Source organism: Bombus affinis, chromosome 4 (assembly GCF_024516045.1).
Source record: "Bombus affinis isolate iyBomAffi1 chromosome 4, iyBomAffi1.2, whole genome shotgun sequence".
NCBI classification, from domain to species: domain Eukaryota; kingdom Metazoa; phylum Arthropoda; class Insecta; order Hymenoptera; family Apidae; genus Bombus; species Bombus affinis.
In genome coordinates this window covers 15115899-15140864 of record NC_066347.1, presented here as the reverse complement: position 1 = coordinate 15140864, position 24966 = coordinate 15115899, and the positions used below count along the sequence as shown (strand labels likewise).

Here is a 24966-nt window from a genome sequence, read left to right as displayed (position 1 = left end):
AAGAACGGAACGAGGGGAGACAGGTACCAATAACGAAGCCCGCTCCAAATTCGGTAGCCGAAAATTAAACCGAGAAGGGTTTCTCGGTTATGTCTAGACCTAGACCCTCCGGTCAAATCGTAGCAAATTATACCGTCGGCTCCATCCGCATATTTTATGAACCATAAATATTAATCCACCTCTCGGTATATGCCTCTCCATCTTCCCACTTCTGTTCCACGTCCACTCTTTCGACTCTCTTTCGTCCTTCCTCCGCCTTTACCCTTCCGCCCTTCGCCACGTTACTTCTACTACACGGTACACAGACATTCCTGGATGGCCCGCGGGTACAGTCGCCGCTAAAATTGAGAGTCCAGGACAAACACACGGGAATTTGCATACACGCGATAGGGACAGGCTACTATAGACACGTCTGTAGCGTACTGGTTATACGTATACACGTACATGTATCAATTACGTGAATGACATTGAAGCTCTGCCAGATGCTATTCGCGTTGATTATTGAACCGCGATAAGTTTTTGTCTATCAGAGAATTTGATTGGTTACCTTCTTTTTTTTTTTTTTTTGCTTTTACACGTGCTAGGGGATTTTTGACGAAGCTGCGATCTCTATCGTGGTTGGTTTTAAATTAACAACATGTCTAAATTGTATTTTTGTGCTGCCGAGAATTTTGAGCTGAGATATAGTTTTTTGAAAAATAGTTATTCCGAAGATACGATGGTAAAACTAGATGTAGAGTAATAATTTTGTAGCACCAAGGTGGAGGAAGAAATGGTAACGGAATATTTAAGCAAATTCTTGCAATCCCTTCTCGCATTCACCGTGTACATTCGATGGTGTTCGATAATGACTAAGAAGAAATCACACAGACGAAATATTGCGTTAACGCAACACAACGTAGGATTTTAATGGGTTATACTCTGACTCGATTCTTCGAGAATGCGAGACACCAAACATAGAAAACAACCGAGTAATAAACACAACATTCCACGTGAGGGAATCGAACGGTAGAAATGAATTCCCGTTGAAAATGAACGAGGATACGCTCGTAGACAACGCAACTGTAATTATGAGATAATAACAACCATCGATAGACGATGCGTCCGATACAACAGAGACAGCATGAAATTGATTACACAGTTACATTTAACGCGTTGGAACGGCTCCTCTGGAGCGTATTGTTGATATTGACTACTGCTGTTACTTGACGCTTGGCGTGTTGCCACTTTGTGCGAGCCATTGGGTAGAACGGTAATCGCCTACTTGCAGGTATTTCTACAGCATGTTCTATTCTACTTTATACATATAACGCGTGTACAGTGGTGTGTACACACGTACCAATGGATCTTCCTCGTTGTTCATTAGCAATCAACGCTACATACGACTCGCCTTTTTCTACTTCAAAATTTTAAAGAAAACGCTGAGAATTATTTCGTGCTTCGAACAAATTTACTTATGCGAAACGACATTGCTGAATCTTTTTCACGGAAGAGAGAAATCTTTGAAAGAAGATATCGAAGATTATTCTGTATTTTGAGAGGATTTATTCCAGTAATTTTAAGAGGACAAACAGAAATATGCATATGAGAAATCCAAAGTAGACGTATGTGGTTCAGTAAAAATTAAGCAATATTAATTAAGTAATATTCGGTTCCTTATTTGAATAAATAACAAAGATTTCATATGCATATTCGTATTGGTAATTAAACTATTTCCGAGGCATTAAAAATTCAGATTTTCTAATTAGAGTTCAATGTATAGAAATTAGGACACAAAGTAATTAGATCAATGTACATAATTACCTAATTACATATATGAGATACATAGGTAATAAAGATTTTAGACTTAAAATATAGACCCTACAAAAAGAAGCTAATCCTTGTACAGGTGTAAAATAAATGTATGCACCCGCATACACGAACTCGAACATCAAATCCGCATCGTTTCACCAATTATATCAGACATCCGATCACGTGGAGACAGCTGGCTCGTGAAAGTCCCAGTGGACGTCTTCGACAACTGTCGATGGAAATCGAAAGTGCGACACGCTGGTTCAGCTACGTACGTAGATGAGACATTCCATCGAAACTGCACTTACATACGCACAGTTCGAGAAGAGGACATTTTACATCGACCAATGAATTGCATCTCACGTTCGTTGTCAACGTAGGTTTCGTGATTCAATAAAAGAATCAATGCCACGTATTCGCAAAACTTTATTATCTCGCCGACGAAAAGGAAGAAAGCAAATGATCGAAGAAAGATAAACAAACCTTATTTTGTGACTTATATTGGCAATTCGTATCAGCTAGATGTTTGTATCGGTGACATGGTTCAAATCAGGATTACGGTACTAAACACAATTATTGTTAATTATTTTCTATGAAAAGTCAAAGGTGGTACTTTTTGTATCCGATACCAAAAGTGCGGGAAATCTCGAACGTAAACAAATAATTATTTTCTAAATCCAATATTTCAAATTCTTCGCCGTTTCGTTACAGTATCGAAGAGTTGGTATTCATCGAATGTTTCGCTAATTGCAAGCAGAGAAAGAAAAGAATCGATGAGATAATTTCAAGTGGAAAGAGAATACGCGACGACGTACACTCTCGCCGGTCGTACTTTCTTTTTCTGACCAAAAATTCCCTTTCGGATATCCCTTCTCGATTACAGAAAGAAAGACATAGTCACGGGTCACAGGTATAAAGTTGGAATGTAGAAAGTGCCGATAGGGGAGGAGCCCAGTTTTAATAGCCGAGGACCTCTCGCATGGCTACAGAAAATCCTCGCAGCCGATGTACCTTCGAGATAAGCACGTAGTCCGGTAGCCCGGTTTTACCGGGCCAGTATTTATTGGTTATTGGTGTGGACCGTCATTAGCGAAACGGGGGTCCCACCGCTCCGAGCAGATACGAAGATATCGCACGAGGCGGCACTCTCTGTTTCCTTCTCTCCCGTTTCCCTTCGTTTCTCTCTCATTCTCTCTCGCTCGAAGAACCCTTGGATCCGTAATTTCCACTGGTCAACTCCCTGCTCGTGCTGCTTCGACGATCGAACGTGTTGCACGCTATTGACAAATTCCTGCGGTTCTAACCGAACGGGGCAACGGACTGTCCTCCGTGGAATTGTTGGAATTGTTTCGGGGAGAAAAGAACGACGAGGACTGCCATACGATGGAAGGATATTCGATTATTTGGAGATGACAAGCATGTGATTACGAGCATGTTTATTGGGATAAAATCCGTGGTTTTTGAATTGGATTGTTTGTTTCATTTTTTAAAGTATTTCAATGTTAAAAGACCTTTCATACGAACAAAGTGGACTCGACGAACTCTGTGATCACACGCGACGTACGTGTTCGTGGGTTTTATCGCTTGTTCATTTATTTTGGGATCGCTTCTAATCAGAATGTTTTAAAAGAGAAAGCGAGAAAATTATGGATAAGTGATTGTTAGAGTTAGACTTCATCTTTTGATAATAGAAACAATTCTAACAGGCGAAATATGTTAAATTTAACATTTTTTGGGTATTATTCATAAAAATGTATGCAGAAATCGATCGGATCTTGCGAGAAGCAGATTTATCGATATATTTTTTACCAGAAGATACGTTTGTTTAACAATAATCGATTAGTTGCACGTGCAAACGAGAATAACGAAAAGAAACGAAATTAAGAAGCAATAGATTTTCCTACAGTTCAATGACAATTAAATTAACGACATTTGCACGAAATGTAAAGAATGAATAGTTGTATTCGAAAGCAAAAGTCCAATCAAACCATAATTCACCCCATAATGAAGGTAAAAAACGAATACAGACACGGAATAACTAAATTACGACCCAGCTACCTGTATGGTAATCTCGGCACTTTAGTAACTTTCTGCGCAAAATCTGAAATGCGTCGCTAATAACAGCGAAAGGGGGCCAAAGGGATGGAATGTCTCATCTACGATTTATCCTGTGATAAATAAGAATTAAAAAATATGTATACTAAAGTCTAAAGCTTTCCAAGTCTAAATTATAGTTCGTAAAACCTAAATCTAAACGAATGTAATTTATAGAAATTTTATTTATACGACAAACATTTCCGTCCGATAAACTTCGTCAGCAAAAGTACGATTTGTCCTACGATAAGAACAGAATTGTACTCGTAATAGTACGATGCGTACTTGCTTCAAATATAGAAAATATCAGTAATAAACAGGCAGAGGTAACCAAAGTATAGTTCAGCATACGATAACCGGCTGTAGAAAATTTAAAAAATCTCGCCAATAAACAAGCACCGAGAGGCAGTTCATCAACTGTACAGGGATACCAGGGGCTGCCGAGGTAGAAGTAAAGCAACGCACACCGGCATCCGTGGTGGTGACGACGAGTTGCCGGAGTCTATTGCGAAGCTACTCGTCTTGAAGAGGACTGCCGTTGTACGCTCGTTTAGCGCTACCCTCGGGGCAAAACCACGGCCGCCATCGTGCACCCGCGGATGGAAATGCTAATTTGGCCGAAGAGGGCCTTCTACGCACCCTTCTCCTTTCGCCGCGAGCGTGCTCGCTTCTTTTACTCTTAAATCGTCTTTTTCTCGATTCCTCGCGGTGCAACGCGGTACGGCGAGACGTACCATTCCAGCTCTCTCGACCCAGTCGCGTATACACGTTATGCGTGTATATCCACGCGGTTGGTGCGTTCGTTGTTGCGTAACATAAATTCAGAAATTATTGTGATATTCCAAGGTTTCGTCTCGTGGAATATAAAAATCAGAATCTCTTTCTTTTTCCTTTTTTTTTTCTTTTTTTTTTCTTTTCTTCCTTTCGAAGGAATCAACATCGACGTAATCGATATAACGTGTATATTCCTTTTTATTTCTTTTGAACGGCAGGATCGTGTAAATCGTTGAAAATTATTTAAGCGCGTTTAATGAGAATTAACGATTATCGTTCCGCCCGAGGATTCATTGCTTCGTAAATTTCGAGGTATGTAACACGGAAATTAAATGTTCTTGTTTGTACTCGGTAATTTAGGATATATTCGCTTCTGCGAGTTTGTAACAGTCTGTAGCGAATGACAAACCCGATGGCGTTTTATTTGGATAATCATTACGATTCCTCATCCTTTTTCTTTTCGAGCAAAAATTGTTTCTTGTTGAAGTTTCTAGAAGCATACAACGATGTATACGCTAGCACTCGATTTGTAGTATATAACATATTATATCGTTATTCTCTCTTGTTTATTACTATCAATATATAAATTTCAGCAAACTGTACAAGTTACTAATTGTTGTATTGCATCGCATTGTATCTCTTTATAAGCTTCATGTTTACACTTACTATAATCTTTTTTACAGTTTATTCCATAAAGCAACATGTATCCTAATTTACTATATATCTACTAGAACCAAATTAATAATTAAATGTAACAGCTGCTACATTCTTATGGAATTAGTCTGTAGATCCAAATTGGCAAACTATGGCCATTTATAAACCAATACATTTTACTCTTCACTACGTGTACTATTACATACATTTACTATTATTTAAATATCACGAATTGCATTAACATCCAGAGCCTTTCTATCAGTTTAGAAACAGTTTCATTCAAAAATTAAAGAACCTGAAGAGGATGATCTCATCAAGCGCCAAGATAATTCTTCAAAATTGGACAATAACAAACACCAGTTCTATTATTGTATATTAGTGTTCAAAAATCAATTCCACCGAGTCATAACATACTAATATTACGCATGACTGGATCATTATAAAGAATAAAATTATTGCAGTTCGATTAAGTGTCTCGACACTTTTGATGGATGATGTAAGTATTCAAAAACTAATTAATATATCAATAAACCTACGTAGTTTTCAAACAGTTAAGGACTACATCATATTTCACAGCAACTGATTTACTAACGCATTTACTTGTGGTACAAGGTGTTTAATTAAGTATTAATGAAGCAAATGAAAAAAGACTCTTAATTATGTTAATGCAATTTACAAGGGGCGTTATATAAAGCGTCGACCGCGTTTCCTGTTTCAGATTAAACTATGTAATGGTGTTGTTACATATGTTAAATAATAATTAAATTCATTGATCAAGTGACATTCAGAGACAAGCTTTTTTTACGCATAGCGAAACTCGCCTGGTTTTTAAATGCTTGCACATAATTCTTGAACGTATCAGATTTAGTCGACTACACGTCCAATACACATCTGAATCATCTAAACCCATGAATTCCTTAAGTATGCATTATGCGACAGACCTTGGTCAGGCGACCATCAAGTTACCGTACAGTTCACATTTTCTGTTCTTGCACTTTATTAGGATGAAATAGCGCGTTTAACTCATTCTAAAAAGCCGTCATTGAGAAATTGCGATAATGCTACCGTAGGTGAAACACTTTAGAACGCAATTTCTTCGCTTTAAGAATCGATAAAGCCGAACGAACGCGATTGCTATTATTTCATTCGATATTACATGGAAAATAAACGAAATTTTGCAAAAATGTCACGATAATTACAAACAGCGTTGCAACGGTGCTATCGCGGGTCGATAGTATCAAAAACAAAATTCGATAGCCATCCCTTTCGTTTCATTATTTAAAACTCGACAATGCGAAGAAATAGAATTCGACGATGCAAATGGATCGAAAAAGATGGGAATAAAATGCTGCGCTAAGACAACCTAAGTTAGCTCGTAATGAACTGGAACAAATATTTTGGACAATGTAGACGATACTCCACGATCTTGTTTACCAGGAATTATTTCGATATTCTTGATAACGTTGTATCGCGACAAGTCAGGTACTTACGTATGTATGAGAGCTACGCCAGTTTTTCGGTGCGTATTTGCTTAATTTATTCTCGGGATCGACGAAGAGGTACTCGCCGTCTGAAACATTGAAAAATAATGATCAATCAGCTATCTTCGTTCGTTAAGTACGTTTCTTTTAATGTTTACGTCGAACAAAATCTCAAACGTATTATCAAGGAAGAAAATATCAAATTCGCGCAATTTTTGAAACACATTCCTTTCACAAAACATTCACGTTATACTCGCGTGTAAGTATTTTGATTACCATCATCTACGAATCTCGATAATGCTCTACAAATTTCCGAATTAACCGCCAAATCTTCAAATAAAATCCTTCTACAATTTCTGCAACTGATGCCAAAGTTTTTTTCACGCAAGAAATATCAGCGGCCAGCGGCATCCAGGCCGTCTGACAAATTAATTTTATCGGTAGCGACGCTGTTCCTTTATTATAATCGCGGAGCAAATACGCGGCTGACCGATGGACAACAGCTTCGTCCCGCGACATTCGGAGACTTCGGTCGGGCTAAATGGGCCCGTACAAGGGGCGCACATACGCGTTCACGGTGCCCTGATATGGTCGTTGCGTGGAGCCCGAAGACCCATTCTCCTCGCTCGACTTTTTGCACGGCTGATGGTCCGAAATGCCGATACCCCTAAACGAGCGAAACAATGAAAGAGCTTGTCGGCGAGGAGATGTTCGTGAATGAGAGGGCCCCCAAACCTGTCCTGCCCACATGGGGCCAGACACTCGACTCTCAGACCCTCATGGCGCGACAACGCGACGCGCTTTCCGAACTGGAACTCGATCTGGAGCTTGGAACTCGGGACTGAGCCCCCTTTGCGCGCCACGATCATGCGCTATGCGCTATGTCGCATTCTGCGTGTTTACACTACAGGTCAGAAGTATTTGGACACTTGACTATTTTTCATACAATTCAGTTGCTAGGCTACGGATCGAACGCGACTAAAACAAGGAAGGAGAGCTGCGTGGAAATTTGTTTCATCTACTAAATATCACGACGAGTATTTTGATGTTTTATACAGGGCTTTTACAGGACGATCTTTGTCAGTGTATTCTATGGGCATAATCAGGCAAAAGGCAATACATTACGGCAAAGTTATTTCTTCAGTTAGTTTTCGAAATACACATCGGACAGCAAGATTTTCTTAAACTTGTATTACGATTAATGAAATATGATTAATTGTTTATCGATTCTACAAGAAAATAATAGGCATTGGCTTTAGCTGTTAGTTTCTGGTTAGTTTATACGTGTTTACTAACGTTAAACATTTACATACCGTTGCTACAGATCGATTAGGACGTTCGATACATTTATAATATCGCATAATTGAAAGCGAGGTACTTCAATTATTTTTCAAGTTAATTTGATATCAAAAAGGACGAGACGTAAAATAGGAACTTTCAAGATGTACGTTAAGTTAGAAGAATGTACACTTTTGTAGATATACTTCGAAGAAAGTATGGGACTCCCTGGGACAATTGGACCAATGTTATTAATGAAATTTCTCAAGTTATCAACGTTGAGAACAATACATTTGCATAACACCAACAAGTTTGGCAATGGAATTCTACAAATGAATTGCACAGATTACACATCAGTTGATTATCCTATGTAACACAAAATTCTAAAATTAGTTAATTTGATTATCCTACAGCCCAGAACAAGGAACTAGTTGCATTAATATTTACCCATAGAGTTGTCACTAATTGTAATATTCAGTATAAATCCCTGTTAAAGTTCCACTTCTGTAGTTGCGTTTACAAAAAGATAAATCTGTCTAAATATCCGCCATCTATTGATAATATTTTCATTGGGAAATTGGAATTCTTTTGCCAGTACTAGTTGAAAAAAATAAGATTCGCTTTAAAGCATCAAATATTTTCCATAGATCCTTACATCTTCTGATATGTAATTACTAGTTTGATGAGCGTAGTTGGACAGAATCGCTCTTAGAGCCAGGAAACTTCGGGTTTTCGATTTCATGACAATTACAATTCCTATAGAATTTAAAAAATGAGTTTAATTATACAAAAATACAACTCGATCTATCGTAATTAATTATTTATCATTTAAATGTACCCTCGATTTAGCTTGTTCGAGGAATAAATTGAAATATGTCTCTGTATCTGGTAAACTTCTTACCTTAGGTATACGTACATATGTAAGTACGTACATACAGGTGTATATGGATGGTGCACGTGGAACGAAGCGTGCTAACCTCCTGCAAGATACCGGCATATATGTACACATGTGCTTTTACTTTTTCTTTAACCCATAAAGGTAGAAAAATACAACGATCGTACGATATTACGCGCATTATCTTACTCGGGCATTTCGAAATATCCTTTAACATCATCCGCTTCGCGCATAATACTCGTATTTCACACCATCGAAAAACGAAAGATAATTATCACTTTTAAGTTTAATAATTAGCGTTAATTTTTTAGCCTCGTACGAGCAACGCGCGGTATCAAATTACACGCACGATTTAACCTGAAAACCTAACCTAAATTCGCGAAACAAGATACACCGAGTGACGCTTCTGCGCATGACAATTACCAAACAGTGTAATCTCTTACCGGCGATCGGGCAATTTCCAGCATGTTTTTGCCGTTTCACAGAAGCGTCACGAAACAGTTTTCACGGAACGCATAAACCTCGCCGCGACCTATAAAGGATGCCAGGAGATGTCAGTGACCGAAACTGTTCATCCCGACTACCATTATCGGCGTAGCCGCAATAAAATATGTTATCGTGACGCTCCTTCATCGGTAAAACCATAAACCGTATATACGAGGATCGTATATATCCGAAGCAGCGTTTCGTATATATAGTGTGGAATCATTATAGGTTACGTTTCAAACATCTGCTCCTCAATAAAACTCCACGTCGTGAAGCCGGTCCGGGTAGTGTCGTTCGTGTTCGAACAGCCGCGCCTCGATTCTTCTCTCGACTCTTTCTCCTTCGCCCTCTCCCCACCCTCTTTTCCTGCTTCCCCTACTCTATCTCCCACTCCATCTCCATCTTTCTCTCCTCTTTTCTCTTTCTATCCAATTCACCACCATCGACACATTACGTATCTCGTTCTCTTTTCCTCTCTCATTCCTATGCTCTTTCTCTCTTTCTTTCCATCTCTTGCTCCGTTTTACAGTGAAGCAAGTAGAACTCGGAGATTCTCGGACACCCTGTATTTAGCATATTTCGATTTGCCCGAGATACACTGACGTGAGCCGTCCACCTCGTCGACGTCCGGTGCCACGTGTGGCATGCTGGCCATGCTGCCTTTCAGACACGAAGGAGCGGATCGAGCCACATTCCGCGGTGGAGCCGGCCAAGGATGAAAGAAGGAATCGGGGGGATGTAATGCACTCTCCGCGGTGAAGAGGCTCGACCCGAACCCTCTCGCCGACGTCTCTCCTTTCTACTTTCCTTCCTGCTGCCTTCCCTCTAGCATCAAAAGAAGAAGAACAAGAAGGAGAAAAAGAAGAAGAAGCGGAAGAAGAAGGAGAAGAAGAAGAAGAAGAAGAGGAAGCAAGAGAAAAAAAGGAAACGAAGGAGGGGAAGAGGAGGAGGAGGAGGAAAGAGTGAGCAACAAGAAGAAGAATAGACGGGTAAGACGTGGGGGAGAAAAGAAAAAGAAGCAGAAAAAGAAGAGGCGAAGGAAGAAGAATAAGGCGAAGGACGAAGAAGGGAAGAAAGATGAAGGAAAGAAGAGGAAGGTTAGGGCAGACGGGAGAAGAAGGTTGGGGGTGGCGACCTAAGAAGGTCAGAACATCGTATTTCTTGCGGCCGGCAAGAGAGTCAGCAGCGTCATTAAAAAGAAAAGTTGGAGCAGGCATTGTAAAGCGACCTGAAACCCACGAAAAATGTACCTCGAATTACCGTTCTTCCAGGCCTTTCGACGATACCGCGAACATTCCCTTCTACTACGACGCTGCCAATTTTTGGATAAAAGACGTTTATTTCCTTCTTCTCCATCTTTTTCCTCCGTTTCGATACATACCAATAATACGATGATATTTGGAATTGAAATGTCCATCTAACTTTTACTTCAGACGTCTTCTCATAAAATGATTCTTCTCGTAGATATTTGTGTCCCATAGATCTATCCTCGAGAGTGCAAGTCCTTTGGAGCCTCAAATTATTAAGAACTAAGCAACGTGTGTTTCGTTAAGACGATGTTGGTCCTTAATGAGTTATAAAATAGGATTGGATAACACTCGAAATATGATAGTTAAAATTTTACTTTTGCATAGTAGATATAACAAACGACAATTATCATTCTCATTCACGTCCTAACGTTTTTCATCTGCACTTTAACCCTTTGTATCAAAACTATTTAATTCGCACGAACAATCGTATGCTTAGACTTTAAAAAACACACTCTTCTAAATCTGTTGAACAGAGGTAATGCGATGTAGTGCTTTTCAATCGTACAGCCACAGTTTTTATTTATAATCGTGTTATGTTATCGCTGTTATATCATATCCTTTTATTTTTATTTCCGCTATTATTATCACTATGTTTTTATAGATATACCCTTTCGTCCGATGTAACCATAAGTCACCTCTAGCGTTATGACATAATGCCATCTTTACCAAATATTAATACTCACCGATTGTAAGTAACACAGGGCAAATTTGAAAAAAACGTCCAAATACTTTCGTAAGCTCGTGTATGACCGGGGCTACACTTTGCAAAAGATAATAAAAAATAACGTTTTCCTGATTCCTCGTTTCTTCGTTTGCGCGTTATCTTTCTTTCGGACATAGAGCAGTTGGCAAAAATGAACGGACGAAAGTGGATAGCCCCGTTGCTCGTTTCACCTGTAGCGCTCTGGTTCCGCTTCTTCCTTCCTCTCCTTCCAACGGCTACTAGCATTCCCCGTTTTTGATCGCCGGAATTGGCACCGGAATCGTCGAAGATAGATGGATGTATCCCAACGTGGCTGAGGAACCGAGAAAGTCGTAAGTCAGCTCCGGAGTTCTTTGGTTGTACGATCTCTCCCTCCGTAGCCGAGGGCACCTGTGTTACCCGAGGTATAACCCGACCATTACCGGGGAATGTTGCCCGAGGGCTAACCCTGGCCCTCGTGTAACCAACCATCGGGGCCCATGGGGTCCACCTTATCCCACTAGAGATTCCCTCCAGTCACGGACGAAGCAAGATCTTACGTCGTTCTATCTTTCTTCGTCTCGCTTCCCTTTTCATCCTCCTTTTTGTCTGTCTTCGAACCCATTCCTCTCTCTTTCATTCTCTCTCTCTCTCTCTCCCTTTTCTCTTCTCTATTTTTCTCTACCTTTCTCCTTTCCACTGGATCTTGTTCTCTTTCCATTTTTCTCTTTTCTTTTTGTCGACCGCCACGCCCAGAACGAGCATAGGCAACGTTCTTACTTTTTTACGACCCCCGAGACGAAGATGCAAGGAAAAAGAACAAGGGAGGGAAAAACGTTGTCCCGAGTTCGCGTAAAGTCCAAAGAGAATCCACCACTCGCGATCATCCCGGTGGAAATGTGCTACAGACTAATCGCCGAGAAATGGGACTGCATTCTTTCGTGAATGCAAGATGGACAAGTATGTATCCGATGCGTGTTACCAAGGTAAGTTACCTATTGGGATTGAGGGTGGAAACAGCAACCAGGTACATTCTATCGGTTCGTTGGAGATGAAACGGTGTGTGAGATGTTCTACAGCAGTTTAGAGTAACGTACCTGCATCGTTATTTTGGTAATTTATGTAACAAGGAAAACGTCTGGTGGTTCTTTTCATCATGCTGCGAGGCTACGTATCAAAATCGAACTAGAGAATTAAATACGACGGTATAAATACAATCTGAAAAGTATAACAAAATTTGTTCAAATCTAATCGTAAACTAGTAATATTAGTAAACCGATAAATTACAAATCGTCGATTATAGATTTCTCTCTCGCGATGGTATAAAGTTCCATCGTAATTTGTAACAAGTAAAATTTTTTCGTCCAGTTACGAAGCTTATTATCGTTGTGTGGGAAAATGTATCGATACTAGTAACTTGTAATTTACAATTTATGAATCTTTATTAATAACATCAGTCCAATTGCGCCAATGGTCCCAGGTTACACATTAGTCGCGAAAAAACCTAACGTTACATCAGCGATTGTTAACGCGCTAATTTATCAATGATACAATTTTCACCGCCACTCGTACCAAACATAAAAGTTCATAAAGGCTTGATAGATAGACATTATTCGTACGGTGACGTAACAGAGATTAACGACAAATGTACAAACGGGAATAACGGACGTAACGCGTGAAAAATAATCTGCTAATTTTGAGCAGCGCGTGATCCGACTATCACGTAGCACGTATTTAACCTAATGGTCGTAAATCTACATTCTCTATTCATTCGTCAGTTCTAATTTTCCACGATGAAGAGAAACTACGAAGATCATCCTAGATGAGAAAATAACTGGCATGGATCAGATTCCATGGAAAAGGACTGGCATTTTACTGGACAGACTGGCAGAAGTGTATATGCTACAGCGTGGAAGAGATAGCGAGTGCGAAGGTAGAGAGGAGACCAGGTCCCTCTCTCAGCAATCAGGGGTGATTACGGGTGTAATTACGGTTACGGCGCATTGCTGCGCCACGGGAAGAGAGGGAGAACATTGTTTCTTTCTGGGAAACCGACGGGTTTATGGGGATCGTTCCCTCGCGGTTTTTTCTCGTCGTGAAGCGCGCGCTCACGCGCGAATCCTTGCCGCGACAGAAAAAACGCTCTTTTCCATCGATCACTTTCATTTCTTTTCACTTCGTCCTTTCGTGGCTGAGAAATACTCGCGAAAGAGCTGTCCTTGCTGTTGCTCGGGAGCAACGAGCGACTCGCGTGAAGAGTGTTCTCTTCGTTATAATCGAACGACTAATCGAACAGCGAACAACGAGCTTTCCAGCAAAGCGATGTATTTCTTTTTCAATTTAAATATTAGGAAAGTACAATATAACTCGGTTTATTGAAACGAAAGTATAGCAGAATTACGTTTAATTAGGTTTAAGTTCGATCAAATGATATGCTGCTACAACTGAAGCCATTTATGCGAACGTACATTCCTAATCAATGATCATCGTAAGCGAAAGAAAATAGGATATTTGTAAGAAAATTCTTCGAGTTCTTTCTGCTGTTGCTTACAACCTGACGCACTACCACGTATCCTTCTTTTTTTTCTTTTCTCGTTGATACGTTACTCGCACTTGAACAAACGAATGCTTATTTATTCTTATTAAACGCTGTATTATCGTGATTCTTGCTGATTTTACGATCTTGCACCGTCACACTCGCCGAGCAAACGTAACAAAGTAATTAAGACACGCGTATGATAAATCTTTCGTAGCAGAACCATATATTTAAGAAATACACGCGTTGCAGCGCAGAAGGATGATTTCGAGGAACTATTAACCAGAGATTCTTGAACGTTGTACGAAATCATAGCGAGTCTCGCCTACTTCGTTCCACTTTAAAAGAATGGAATGCGTTTACTATGACGTGTAATCATCTTTCAGATCAAGATACTATTGTGCGTCTTTCGTCATGCATAATCGCATTGAAATTCTTCTGCTTTTTTTTCTTTTTCTTTTTTTATATATATATCATCTTTCAGCCTTCAAGACCAGAGTGTGTGAAGAATTTTAAAGGAATGCACAGATGCGTAATCTGTATGGTATCGTTTGATGGATCGCTTTCCTTACGCCTTACACGATAAAGATTTATATTGTACATGGTTCTTTAGACGAATACTACTTTCAGATCTGATAGACGGGCTCTTTCTATCTTTCTTCTTCTTTTTTCTCATTCTTTGTGATAATTACAACCGGAGACGAGTCTCCGTAGAGTCACACGAGTGGTATTCGGCGTTAATCGTAGCATTCCATCGTTAAACGGCGCGTCATCTTTCAAAAGGAATACGCTACATGGGATTTCAGTTGTTCATATTGCATTGGCAACTAGGTGATTGCGGATTTTGTCAATAACACCTAATGACAATATCCGCAATCACTTAGTCGCCAACCCAATAGAATACTCGATACGAATCACTGACTTAATGGCGTAAAAAATTGATCAGTACTGACAACTGGCAAGATTAATAATCAGACTATGAACATTTATGCGTTTATGGAGTATTTCAGACGTAAATAGAGTTGCTGTTAAAATATTCGGAAGACCCGACAGTCTCCGATAGTAAGTTAGTAATAATCTCTCGATCAAATTTATCGAGAAAAACGTCAGAACTTGAAACACCATGACTGACTTTACTCGATAGGATCGGAAAAGTAAGACTCGGTAAAGCGAGATAAGAAAGATTACACTTTTGTGTTTAGACGTGGCATTCCAATAAGCTAGAAATATTTTACTCGCGCCTCGTATTGGAAAAACGTTGTGGTTCGACGTTTAATGCCTCTTGTATTACGAATAAATTAAAAATCAATCTTTTACGAGTCAACGTCTACGTTCTTGCGTTACAAATCTGTACATTAAAGTTCGTGTGGATGCAGTGTTACGCGAAGCAGTGCGAGAAAAACGACGCTTCCCGACAAGAAGGATTGCATTTCGCGTTAAAGTTGCGTAGTATCGTTACTTTTTTACTACGCCTCGCATTTAGGAAATTCTTTGGTATAAAACTGACCTACGAAATGATATAAATTCTCAAAGTAAGATTCTTCGATGAGAAAACTTCGTTTCAACGTCCAGACGTTGCATTTACATATTCTCGTTGCTTTTTCATCGCTCCTCGTACATGCACTAATCTCGTGATCTTCGATCGAACATTCGCTGTTGCTCGCGTTACAGGCCTCACGATGCGGCAGTGGAACGCGAACAAAAGCAAGAAAATAAAGTTTCCCGATGAAAAAATACTCGCGTTTCGACGTCTAAACGATGCGTTCGCTTTTCCACCGCGCGATTCAGAACAGGACTGTACTTTTTGTACGTTTTGGGTCATATCGAATTTATGACATTTTTCTTGCGTGTCTCGTAGATCTTGATGCGTTGATATTGAAGACCCAGATACGATAAATTTAAAAGTGAAGTGTGCATAAAGTTTACACGTTCTATCGGTCAAGCAGAATCGCGCGGTACAGAAATAGATGAAAAGTAAAAAATTCTATGTGCCGTAGAACGACGTTCGACAAGAGCTGCGGATATGCAGCGAAATTGTATACAGAGTTTTCAGAAGGTTATTACACGTTCGTAGCAGCGAGTAACGAAGCGGACCTCGCGTTGCATTACGGAAGATAGATGGAGTTCCGTTGAACGCGGACCGAGGGGGATAAAATGTTGCTTCCACTAGCACCATCACTACCAGAGGAGAGCGAAGCACGGTGTACCAAGAGCAGCGCCACCAGCACCGGCCACCACTCCTCCACCGGAGGCCACTATCTGGAGCTCATCGCATATTTCATCCCGATCAAATTATTCCGACGAACAAAACACGCCATGTATACGTCCGAGTGAGAACGGGCACTGTGTGTGCCTTTCGGCAGCCAAAGTACAAGTTGAAGCGAGATAGAAGATGAGGAAGGTTGCAAGAGGAAGGTAAAGAGAGAAGGAAGAAATAGAGTCGAGGACGGTGGATTGGCTGGAAGAAAACAGGAAGGAAAGAAGAAAAAGAAAAGGAAGAAATGAAATAAGGCATGGCGAAAAAACGAAGTTAAAGAAGACGAGAAAGTGAAAAGGGGAAAAGGACGCGATTGATTGGTAGCTGGGATGGATTCGTCGATCGAAAGAAGATAAAATGAAAGAGGACAGCGGGCAGAAGTTTAGCTAAGGACGTCGACTGGCTAACCGATATACATATGTATCGTGGAGAACCCTAAAACTGCCTGCGTAATACGGACGAGCCTTCCTGGATTGGTTCGGTGCACCTCCCTCGTCCCTTTACCTTGTTGTATTGCCGCCTCCCCCACCCTGTCCTCACCACTGTTCCGTTCGACATGCACGGGGTTTCATTAGCGATCGCGTAATATAAATCAAACGACGACGCGTTTTAATTTATAAAACGCCATTACACCTTATGAATGACCCATTCATGTGAGAGGCTTCGCTTCGTGGACACGTGTCCCCGTTGTTACGACCACGAATGCCAGAAAGGGAGACCCGAAGGGCGATGCGGATGAGAGAAAGATGGAGGTAAGAGGCGAGAGAGGAAGCGAGACAGGAAGAGTAGGGCCCACGAGGAAGAAACGCAAAAAGAAGGGAAACTCGACGAAGATGGAAGGATGGCCAAAAAAGAAAGACGAGAGGGGACGGAGAACACCGACGAGCATTCCTCGCCGATGGAATTTTCTCTTTCTTTTTTTTCTTTTTTTTTTTTTTTTAAGAATTCATCGGAACGATGCTATTTCGATTTTACTACGATTTTCGATGCTACGAAACAGGAAAGAGAGCTTGAAGAAAGTAGAAAGGAACAGCCTGAAAAGGAGAACCAGAAGATAATACAAGGACTAAACGAAACAAGAGGAAAAAAAGAGAAGAACGTGCCAAGACGATATAAAAAATGCTGCGAAAGAATTCCAAAAAGGAGCAGAGAAACAAAGAAAACGAAAAGAAAAAAAAGGAAGAAAGATAAAAGAAAAGGAAGAGTAAAAGGGACCGCTAACGTTCGGCAAATGGTGCACAGGAGGTGCTGCTTACGAGAGGAGATCGGCGAAGGAGAAAGATCGGCATGTGTAATGGAGGGGAAGGAAGGACGTTGAAGCCCTGTTGTGATGTGACGCAGCCTTAGCTTCATCGAGGTATATATCCAACGGACCTGCTGAGACCCATTCTCTGCTCTGTAGAGGCCTACTCCCCACCCCTCTGCCCTTCCGTCCTCAATCTTCCACTCTCTTTTACTCTCTTCTGCTATGTTTTACTCTCTTCCACTTGCTTCCACTCGCTTCAACTCGCTACCTTCGTCCTCCAAATCCCTTGTACCCGCGCCAGCGAACTGAGGAGTGCGCGCGCGCCAGCGTCGACGATTCCTGTCCTCGGAGTCCTCCTTCCACATTCCTGGGTCCCAAGTCGCCGTGCGGCGGAGACGCTTGGGCGGGAGGTGGAATACGAGAGGCCCTATACAAATCACCGGGCTACCGTCTTACCCGGGCTCATTCTTTCTCTTCCCTTCTCACTCTTTCTCCCTTCCGTCTTCCTTCTTCTCTGTCACTCTTCTTCCACGTTTTCAGTCTCATCCTTTATTCCTTTTTCTTTTTCTTTTATCCTTCTTCGCGTTTCTTCTTCATTTTTTATTCCTCTTTTTCCTCCTTCCTTCCTTTCTTTCTTTCCTTCTATTTCTCTTTGCCCCTTTTTCTTTCTTTTACGATAGAAAAGCTGTAACGTATATAACTTATTATCTCTTTCATTTATCACGTTTTCCCTGTTCTTCTTTAGGATTTGATATATAGGTTTATCCCGTCTTCTGTGCGTTTCTTTCGTCCTCGTTCGTCGCTCTTCGTTTTCTATGTGTGCGCACATAATACGTAAAGGGAGGTGAATCTTTCTCTTTCGTTCTGTATTACTCTTTTTCGTTCCAGCATCCGTTAGCCTCGTCTTTGTTCGATTCATGGATGGATTAGCGGCCTCTTCTTCCTCTTAGGGACCATCCTGCACTTTCATGTCCCCTTTCCAATATTTCTTTTTCTCCTGCTGATCTTTCATATAAATTATTCCGCGACGTCGCGGTCTCCACGGCCAATTCTTCGCAGTAGTTTTCTGCGTGCGAAGGATATTTGAACTAGATATCGCGTGATCGTGAAATGGAAGAAACATCGTTCGCAAGACCTTGACCATAATCGTCGTGTACAAGAGTTGCAATCAAAAGTTCTCAAGATACACGAAAGTATCCGTTCGAAGTATTTTACATCATATTGTTCGATTATTATTCGCTTAATACGATAAAAAGGAAAGAGAGAAAAGAGAAGAGATCGTAAAGTAGAAGAAACATCGTTGGTTGTACCCAAAGATAAAGAAAGACCGTGGACCTCTAGTTGATTATGTTGGGCAACATAAGAGAGATTCTAATCAAAAATATTACTTGACCACGTAGACGAATTATTTTGTAATGAAAGAGAGAGAAAAATAGAAAGGTTGTAAAATATAGGAAACGATGTTGCTAAGACCTTGGCGATACGAAAGAACCTTGGATCTCCATTTGGTCAGGTTCATCGAGCAAAAGGGGGTTGTAATCAAAGAACTTTTCGGTGACTGGTCGTGCTCCGCTCGCCCGGAGCGATCTTTCTCGATATCTATTTTTAGTAAGAAGCGTCCCAAGACCAGACGGTGGTGATTACAAAATTGCAGCAGCGATTGGTCCGTGTCATTTTACCGCCACAGGTATGGGGGTCGGGACAGGGGGACAAGAAGAAGAAGAAGAAGAAGAAGAAGAAAAGAAGAAGAAATAACAGAAGCGGAAAAGAAAATCGAAGGCGAACTAGCAGAAAAAGATGCGCAAGTCAAGGATAAAAAGAAGAACAAGAAAGGAAGTACAAGAAGAAGTAGGTAACAGCGGTAGCAGCAGAAGAAGAAGATGCGGAAGATGGAAGAAGAGGTAGAAGCGTAGTAGCAAGGTTGACGTTGCTAAGGCAGGAAACAAAATCATTTTTCAAGAAAATATTCCGACTTCCATAAATGTAAGAGGCAAGCTCGTACAAGGAAATGTATCTCATACGGAGCAAAGCTGTAGAAAAATCGTTGAAGATCGTTGAAGATCGTTGAAGATAGAACTGCAATAGCATCGATATAATGTGCATCGAAGGAAACGTGGGTATAAATTAGAAGAAAAGGAAGAAGAAATAAATTCGTACAGAAATCTGTATAGAGATTTTTTGTTAAAGGGGAAACGTAATTGGAAACAGCAGGATCAATAAAAATTTGATACACTTCCAATCAGAACGATATCAAAAACGTATTTTTGTGCATAATTCTACCAATCTTTGGAGATTGTAAAACTTTCTTAATTTATCGATTGTTTCTAAGAAGCTCATGTACGTCTTTAGAACTATCAGGTTGCATTCTCGTCTGACCTGCGTCTTATTGAAATACTTTCTTGAAACACCAAAATGACTTTAAAATCAAGCAATCGATACGGATTAACTTATTTTTCTCCTATGATTTTCGATTAAACAAGCATAAATATATCGACGATAAGCAAACCGAAGAAAACTTGGAGGAGAAACAGAAGAAGAAGAAGAGCTCTCGTATAGAAAACTACATACAGATAGAAGCTACGTAGACGTCTTTGAAGGAACCTGTTAAAAGGAAAAGACAAAACAATAGGAAATGCACGGATATATCGATAGAAAGTGAATCGAATGAAACAGGAGCACGAAGAAGAGGAAGATTTAAAGGAAAGAAAAATAGAAGAAGAAGAAGAAGAAGAAGAAGGAACAAGAGTGCACATCGGATGACCAGGCAGCAGTTTGCGCACGTACGCGCGCGTAGGGCGTAGAGTAAGGAGACGAGAAGCGTACGGAGGCTGAACAGAAGAAAAGATCGAGCAGAGAAGGAAAGGGAGAGAGAAAGTAAAGAGGTCCTCGGTACGGGGTCCGGCCAACGTTCACGCAAACCGATGCACGCATGCAGGGGTGTGAGCCACCTTTTTCTACTTGTTTTGGTTTTTCAGATGCATTTTTTTCCTGTCGTGGCATGGCTCGCGCGCCTCAAAACCCGCCAGCTCAGGCTCGCCGTGATGGGGCCCCGTTGGAATGTAGGAGGGAGGGGTCCCGCAGGGCCCTTGCGAGGCCCAAGAAGGGTCCGGGCCCCGCGGTAGTGGGGGGTACCAGTCGGACCGGCTTGTCATGACTGGTGGAAAGGCAAGAGAGTATAGAGCGAGAGGGTAGCGACGGAGCTGAGTATATTCGGTGAAGGGAAGGGACGGTACAGGGACCGGGGCAGAGGGCAAGGGAAAGCAAGAAGACCATGGCTATGCAGAAAGATCTCAAGATTAGTCAACGGATTACCCGGCGAGGACTCTCTTTGCGTGGTATTTAAGTCCTGCTATTCTCTATGCTCCAGAAGATTCGCAACGAGATCTTTTTATTTTTGAAAATTTGAAATCTCGCTGGTTTTCGGATTGCTTGGCGGTAGAGAAATCTCGCGTATGAAACATCCATGGTCTTTGTAATCTCTTGCTCCATATGGCTCTAGGATAGGAAGAAAGCGGTACTTTTATGGAAATAAAGTTGACGCACTGTCGTTAGTTTCACGAGTGGCTGTACGTGTTTTGAATTGTTTTGATTTTGTATTCAATTTCTTTATACCAGTCGACATGTATCCAATAAGACGAATGTTGGAGTAAAATTTCGTTTGTTTTGCTTAGTTCAGTTTGCTGATTTAATTTATTCCATTTAGTTCGCTATGCGGCTACCAGAAAGGTCGATGCCGCGTCTAGGACACTTTCTCCTCGACCGAGTGAATCTCGGCCGGGACGGCCTTTTGAATTCTCAGCGGATAGAGTGTCGCTGGCACCGCGAAGAGATCCGACCGAATGGCTAGTGAAAGTATCCTTATCGCGTCGTTATCCTTTCGTTTTAATTGAATTGGCTTCTTTAATTCCACTCAATTCCAAATAGGATCGTTTCGAGCAGAATACATTATATTGTCAATAGCTGAAATAGAGATATTCATCCACACGGGATATATACATGTAATGAATTAATTACAATATATGAACCAGTTAGGGTGAAATGTTGAATGTGATACGATACGAAAGGCTTAATAACGTAGTCACTGAAATACCGTATTGGCCAACTGAATGTATAAATTTAATTTTTTTTTATCGTTTTTCGCTATTTATTATTCATTCATTGTGACAGTCAATGCTAAATACTTGATTTTCTTTTTCATTTTCAAAATTGAGTTATACAAATTCTGAGATTGTAAAAAGGTATTTTATCACAGGTTTGCGTAACTATAGAACTACCTAACGTAATAATTTCAAGATATTTATTATTCTATAATTTTTTGATATTCACAGTACGTCAATTCTAAAGGTGTAATTAATTTAATTAATCGCAGTATTGTAAACGCTATGACCAACTCTACATACGTACACCAAATCGACAAATTTTCAAACTCGATTTTCTAAACAATGAAACATCGCGCGACAAAATTTTCTGTTTTTAAGCAAAAGTAAAAGATCGGTCCTCTGTGCTTTGAAATCATTTTACTGTTGTTTTACTATTTTTAACACACATGCGTAATTAACATAAACGTTCTCACGATTATTACCGATGAAAGAGAAAGGTACGTAATTCATTGGAAAGAAGAGGGAAGAAAATATTGGCACTGTACTGAACATTTTTCTCGGATCTCGGTTGTTTAAATTCCCATATTTGTCTGTCGATTTCGCTATTCCCCCATCCACGATATAATTACCTTAACCGCCGATTCGTTTTACAGTCTCGTTATATCTTAAACCGAAACATACCTGCGGGATACGAGGAGTTAAACAAATCACCTGGGAACATTCAGCGAATCGTACGGGTTCGATCCGTTCCGTGTTAAAAGGGTAGGAAAGACGGAGACCAACACGAAAGATCCGTGGACGTCGGAGTTAACGACGGTCGTCGATGATCACGAGGGTCGTAAGGGTAATTCCACGTAGCGAAAGAGGTTGGATCGTGATTGGGAAAACGGTTCGTGCACTCGCGAAACGCAACACCTAATGGCTCGCGTGAGCTTCGGTAATCCGATCTACTCCGGAGGAGGTTAAAAAGTGGCGCGTCGTAATTCGAGGCGGATACAGCTACCCCGCAAGTCATTCACCACGCTCATCGGCCCGTCTGACCGCATTTTGTCCGTTAAACGATGGAACAGCGGAAACGAGAGCGCCCACCGGAATATGGACAGAAGGTAGAAGAAGAGAAAAAGGGCCTCCGGTGGCCCGTTTACTCACCGGATAGTATTGCCAGGCCGAACAGTTCGCAGTCTCGCATGCCCTGCTGGCCGAGAAGCATGCATGTCTGCGCATACACCTCCTTTACTCTCGACTTCGCCTGAAAAGATACGTATACGAAGAAGAGTTAGATTCGGAGAAACAAATAAAGGTGAGGAAGAAAGGGCTGGCAGATTGCTGGATCAAGGATCGAACTGGTAATGTATCGTGTCTCGTGTAAATTCCTGGTATAATTCAACCGTTCGGTATGAGCGTCAACTATGGTCGACAATCGCCGAATCTACCCCCAGGCGAGCGTCGATTAAGGTCAACGTACGCTACGCTTTACGCAATAGCTTTTGCTCGCGATCGTCAAACGACGCTACGCGACGATGGTGAATCGTATCGAAGACGTTCAAGTTGGGGAAATTCTATGGCTTCGCGTAAGACAAAAATCACGAACAGCGAAATTGTCTTGCACACTTTCGTACCGCCTGCTTGTATCTGAAAATGTACGAACACGATCTCTTGGTCGCAGATACCAGGAGCAGAACGATCGGGAAATTATTTACATCAGGGTACACATCGATTTTGTCTCGAACATCAACATTCTGAACAATTTTTGTCTGTAAATGCTATTGCTGCTCGGCTTTAGTTTTCGAGATACTCGCAAAAAGCTTCGGTAGAATATAGTTTTCGTTACACTTTGTTTTGCTATATTGATAGGCAGATTGGCCATTGATGGCTGTCTTTTTATATAGGCTAAAGCTAACTTATCGATGTTAGTCATCTTTGATATAAATAAATTTGTATCAGACACTCGAATATATCGAAACGCAGCCACCACGTGGCTGTCAACTTTCTTCAATGAGGTGTAGAGATAAGAATGATATTATTCTTGTACGTGTTTTCGTTTACACGGCTTTTTACGTATTTTGTCTTAAAATCTAAATCGAATGTATGAACATAGAAATTATACGAAACACCATAAACGATTTTCAATAAAGACAGCACTATGCATAACATGTTCGACAGAAAATGAAAAGGCGTCTCCCTCGAACAAACGTCGCAACGCACGTGACTGATATAATTAACAGAGCACACGTGATGAGATTGTATCGCTGTCGAAACCATCGGCCCTTTATTTTGCATATATAATTACGAATTTACACAGGGGAAATCTTGTGCACAAATGATTACCTTTCAAGATTGACTCGTCGACGTTATGGTAAAGTTCATCGACATAAACATCGTATCCAGGTGAGTGAAAAAAGGAAAGAAAAACAAAAAAAATGATACAGAAAGAGCGTAAATACGATGTACGTAACATACGTAATATGCTTTAAGTATAAAGTATAACCAAGCCTTTTAATCGCAGTTTAGCGGTTTCAGTATTCGATAAGTTTCTTCTATTGCAATAATCGCTTCTGATTTTGTATTCTTCTCATAATTAGCGTATTTTTCGATCTTGTACAATTACCACAAGAGAATAGTCATATGTATTTCATTTAATACTTGCAAGCTAGATCTACTAGGTTAAAACATGAAACCCAATCTGCCAAATGTTGTGATTTTTATCTTAATAGAACAATATGGACCGTACGTAATTCAATAAAAAAGTATCAGGCAAAGAACGTTGTGCATTTATTAATTCCTTATAAGACGGAAGAAACTTTTGGGACTACGTAATATAACGGTATTAATATTGGATAGCGCTAGAAGTATCGATGATTAAAGAAATAGTATATCAGGTCTGTAAGTATGAAACCGGAATTTGCATATAGATGGCCCTAGCTGATAATATAGTTATCACTAAACTGCGTCATTGATGCAAAAAACATAAAACATAATACGTGGTATAAGTATAATATAAAATCGAATAAAAGAAAGACCTTTGGTTTTGGAGCTTAGCCTCGTTAAACTCGTATGATCTACCATATTAGCGCTAGAATTATCTATGACTAAAGAAATAGCATAAGTATAACATAAAACATCGTATAAGTATAATATAAAATCTAATAAAAGAAAGACCTTTGGCTCTGGAGCTTAAACTCGTTACATTAATCCACCATATTAGCGCTAGAATTACCGATGACTAAAGAAATAGCACAAGTATAACATAAAACATAGTATAAGTATAATATAAAATCCAATAAAAGAAGATCTTTAATTTTGGAGCTTAAACTCGTTACACTGATCTACCATATTAGCGCTAGAATTATCGATGACTACAAAAATAATATAAGTATAACAT

General features: G+C 40.4%; 1 protein-coding gene across 12 annotated transcripts in view; it reads right to left on the bottom strand.

The window, feature by feature from the left end:
* The window catches only part of LOC126915402 (protein expanded-like), a 117716-nt gene that overhangs the window by 15292 nt on the left and 77458 nt on the right, over positions 1-24966 (bottom strand). For 11 of the 12 annotated variants that reach the window (XM_050720041.1, XM_050720043.1, XM_050720040.1 and 8 more), the window contains 2 exons: positions 22734-22833; positions 6804-6883 (listed from right to left, as the gene is read on the bottom strand). In XM_050720041.1, the coding sequence (XP_050575998.1) occupies positions 6804-6883; positions 22734-22833 (180 nt within the window). Of the gene's footprint in view, positions 1-6803; positions 6884-8519; positions 8720-22733; positions 22834-24966 lie in introns of those variants that run through there. The other variant, XM_050720052.1, reaches the window with a different exon arrangement.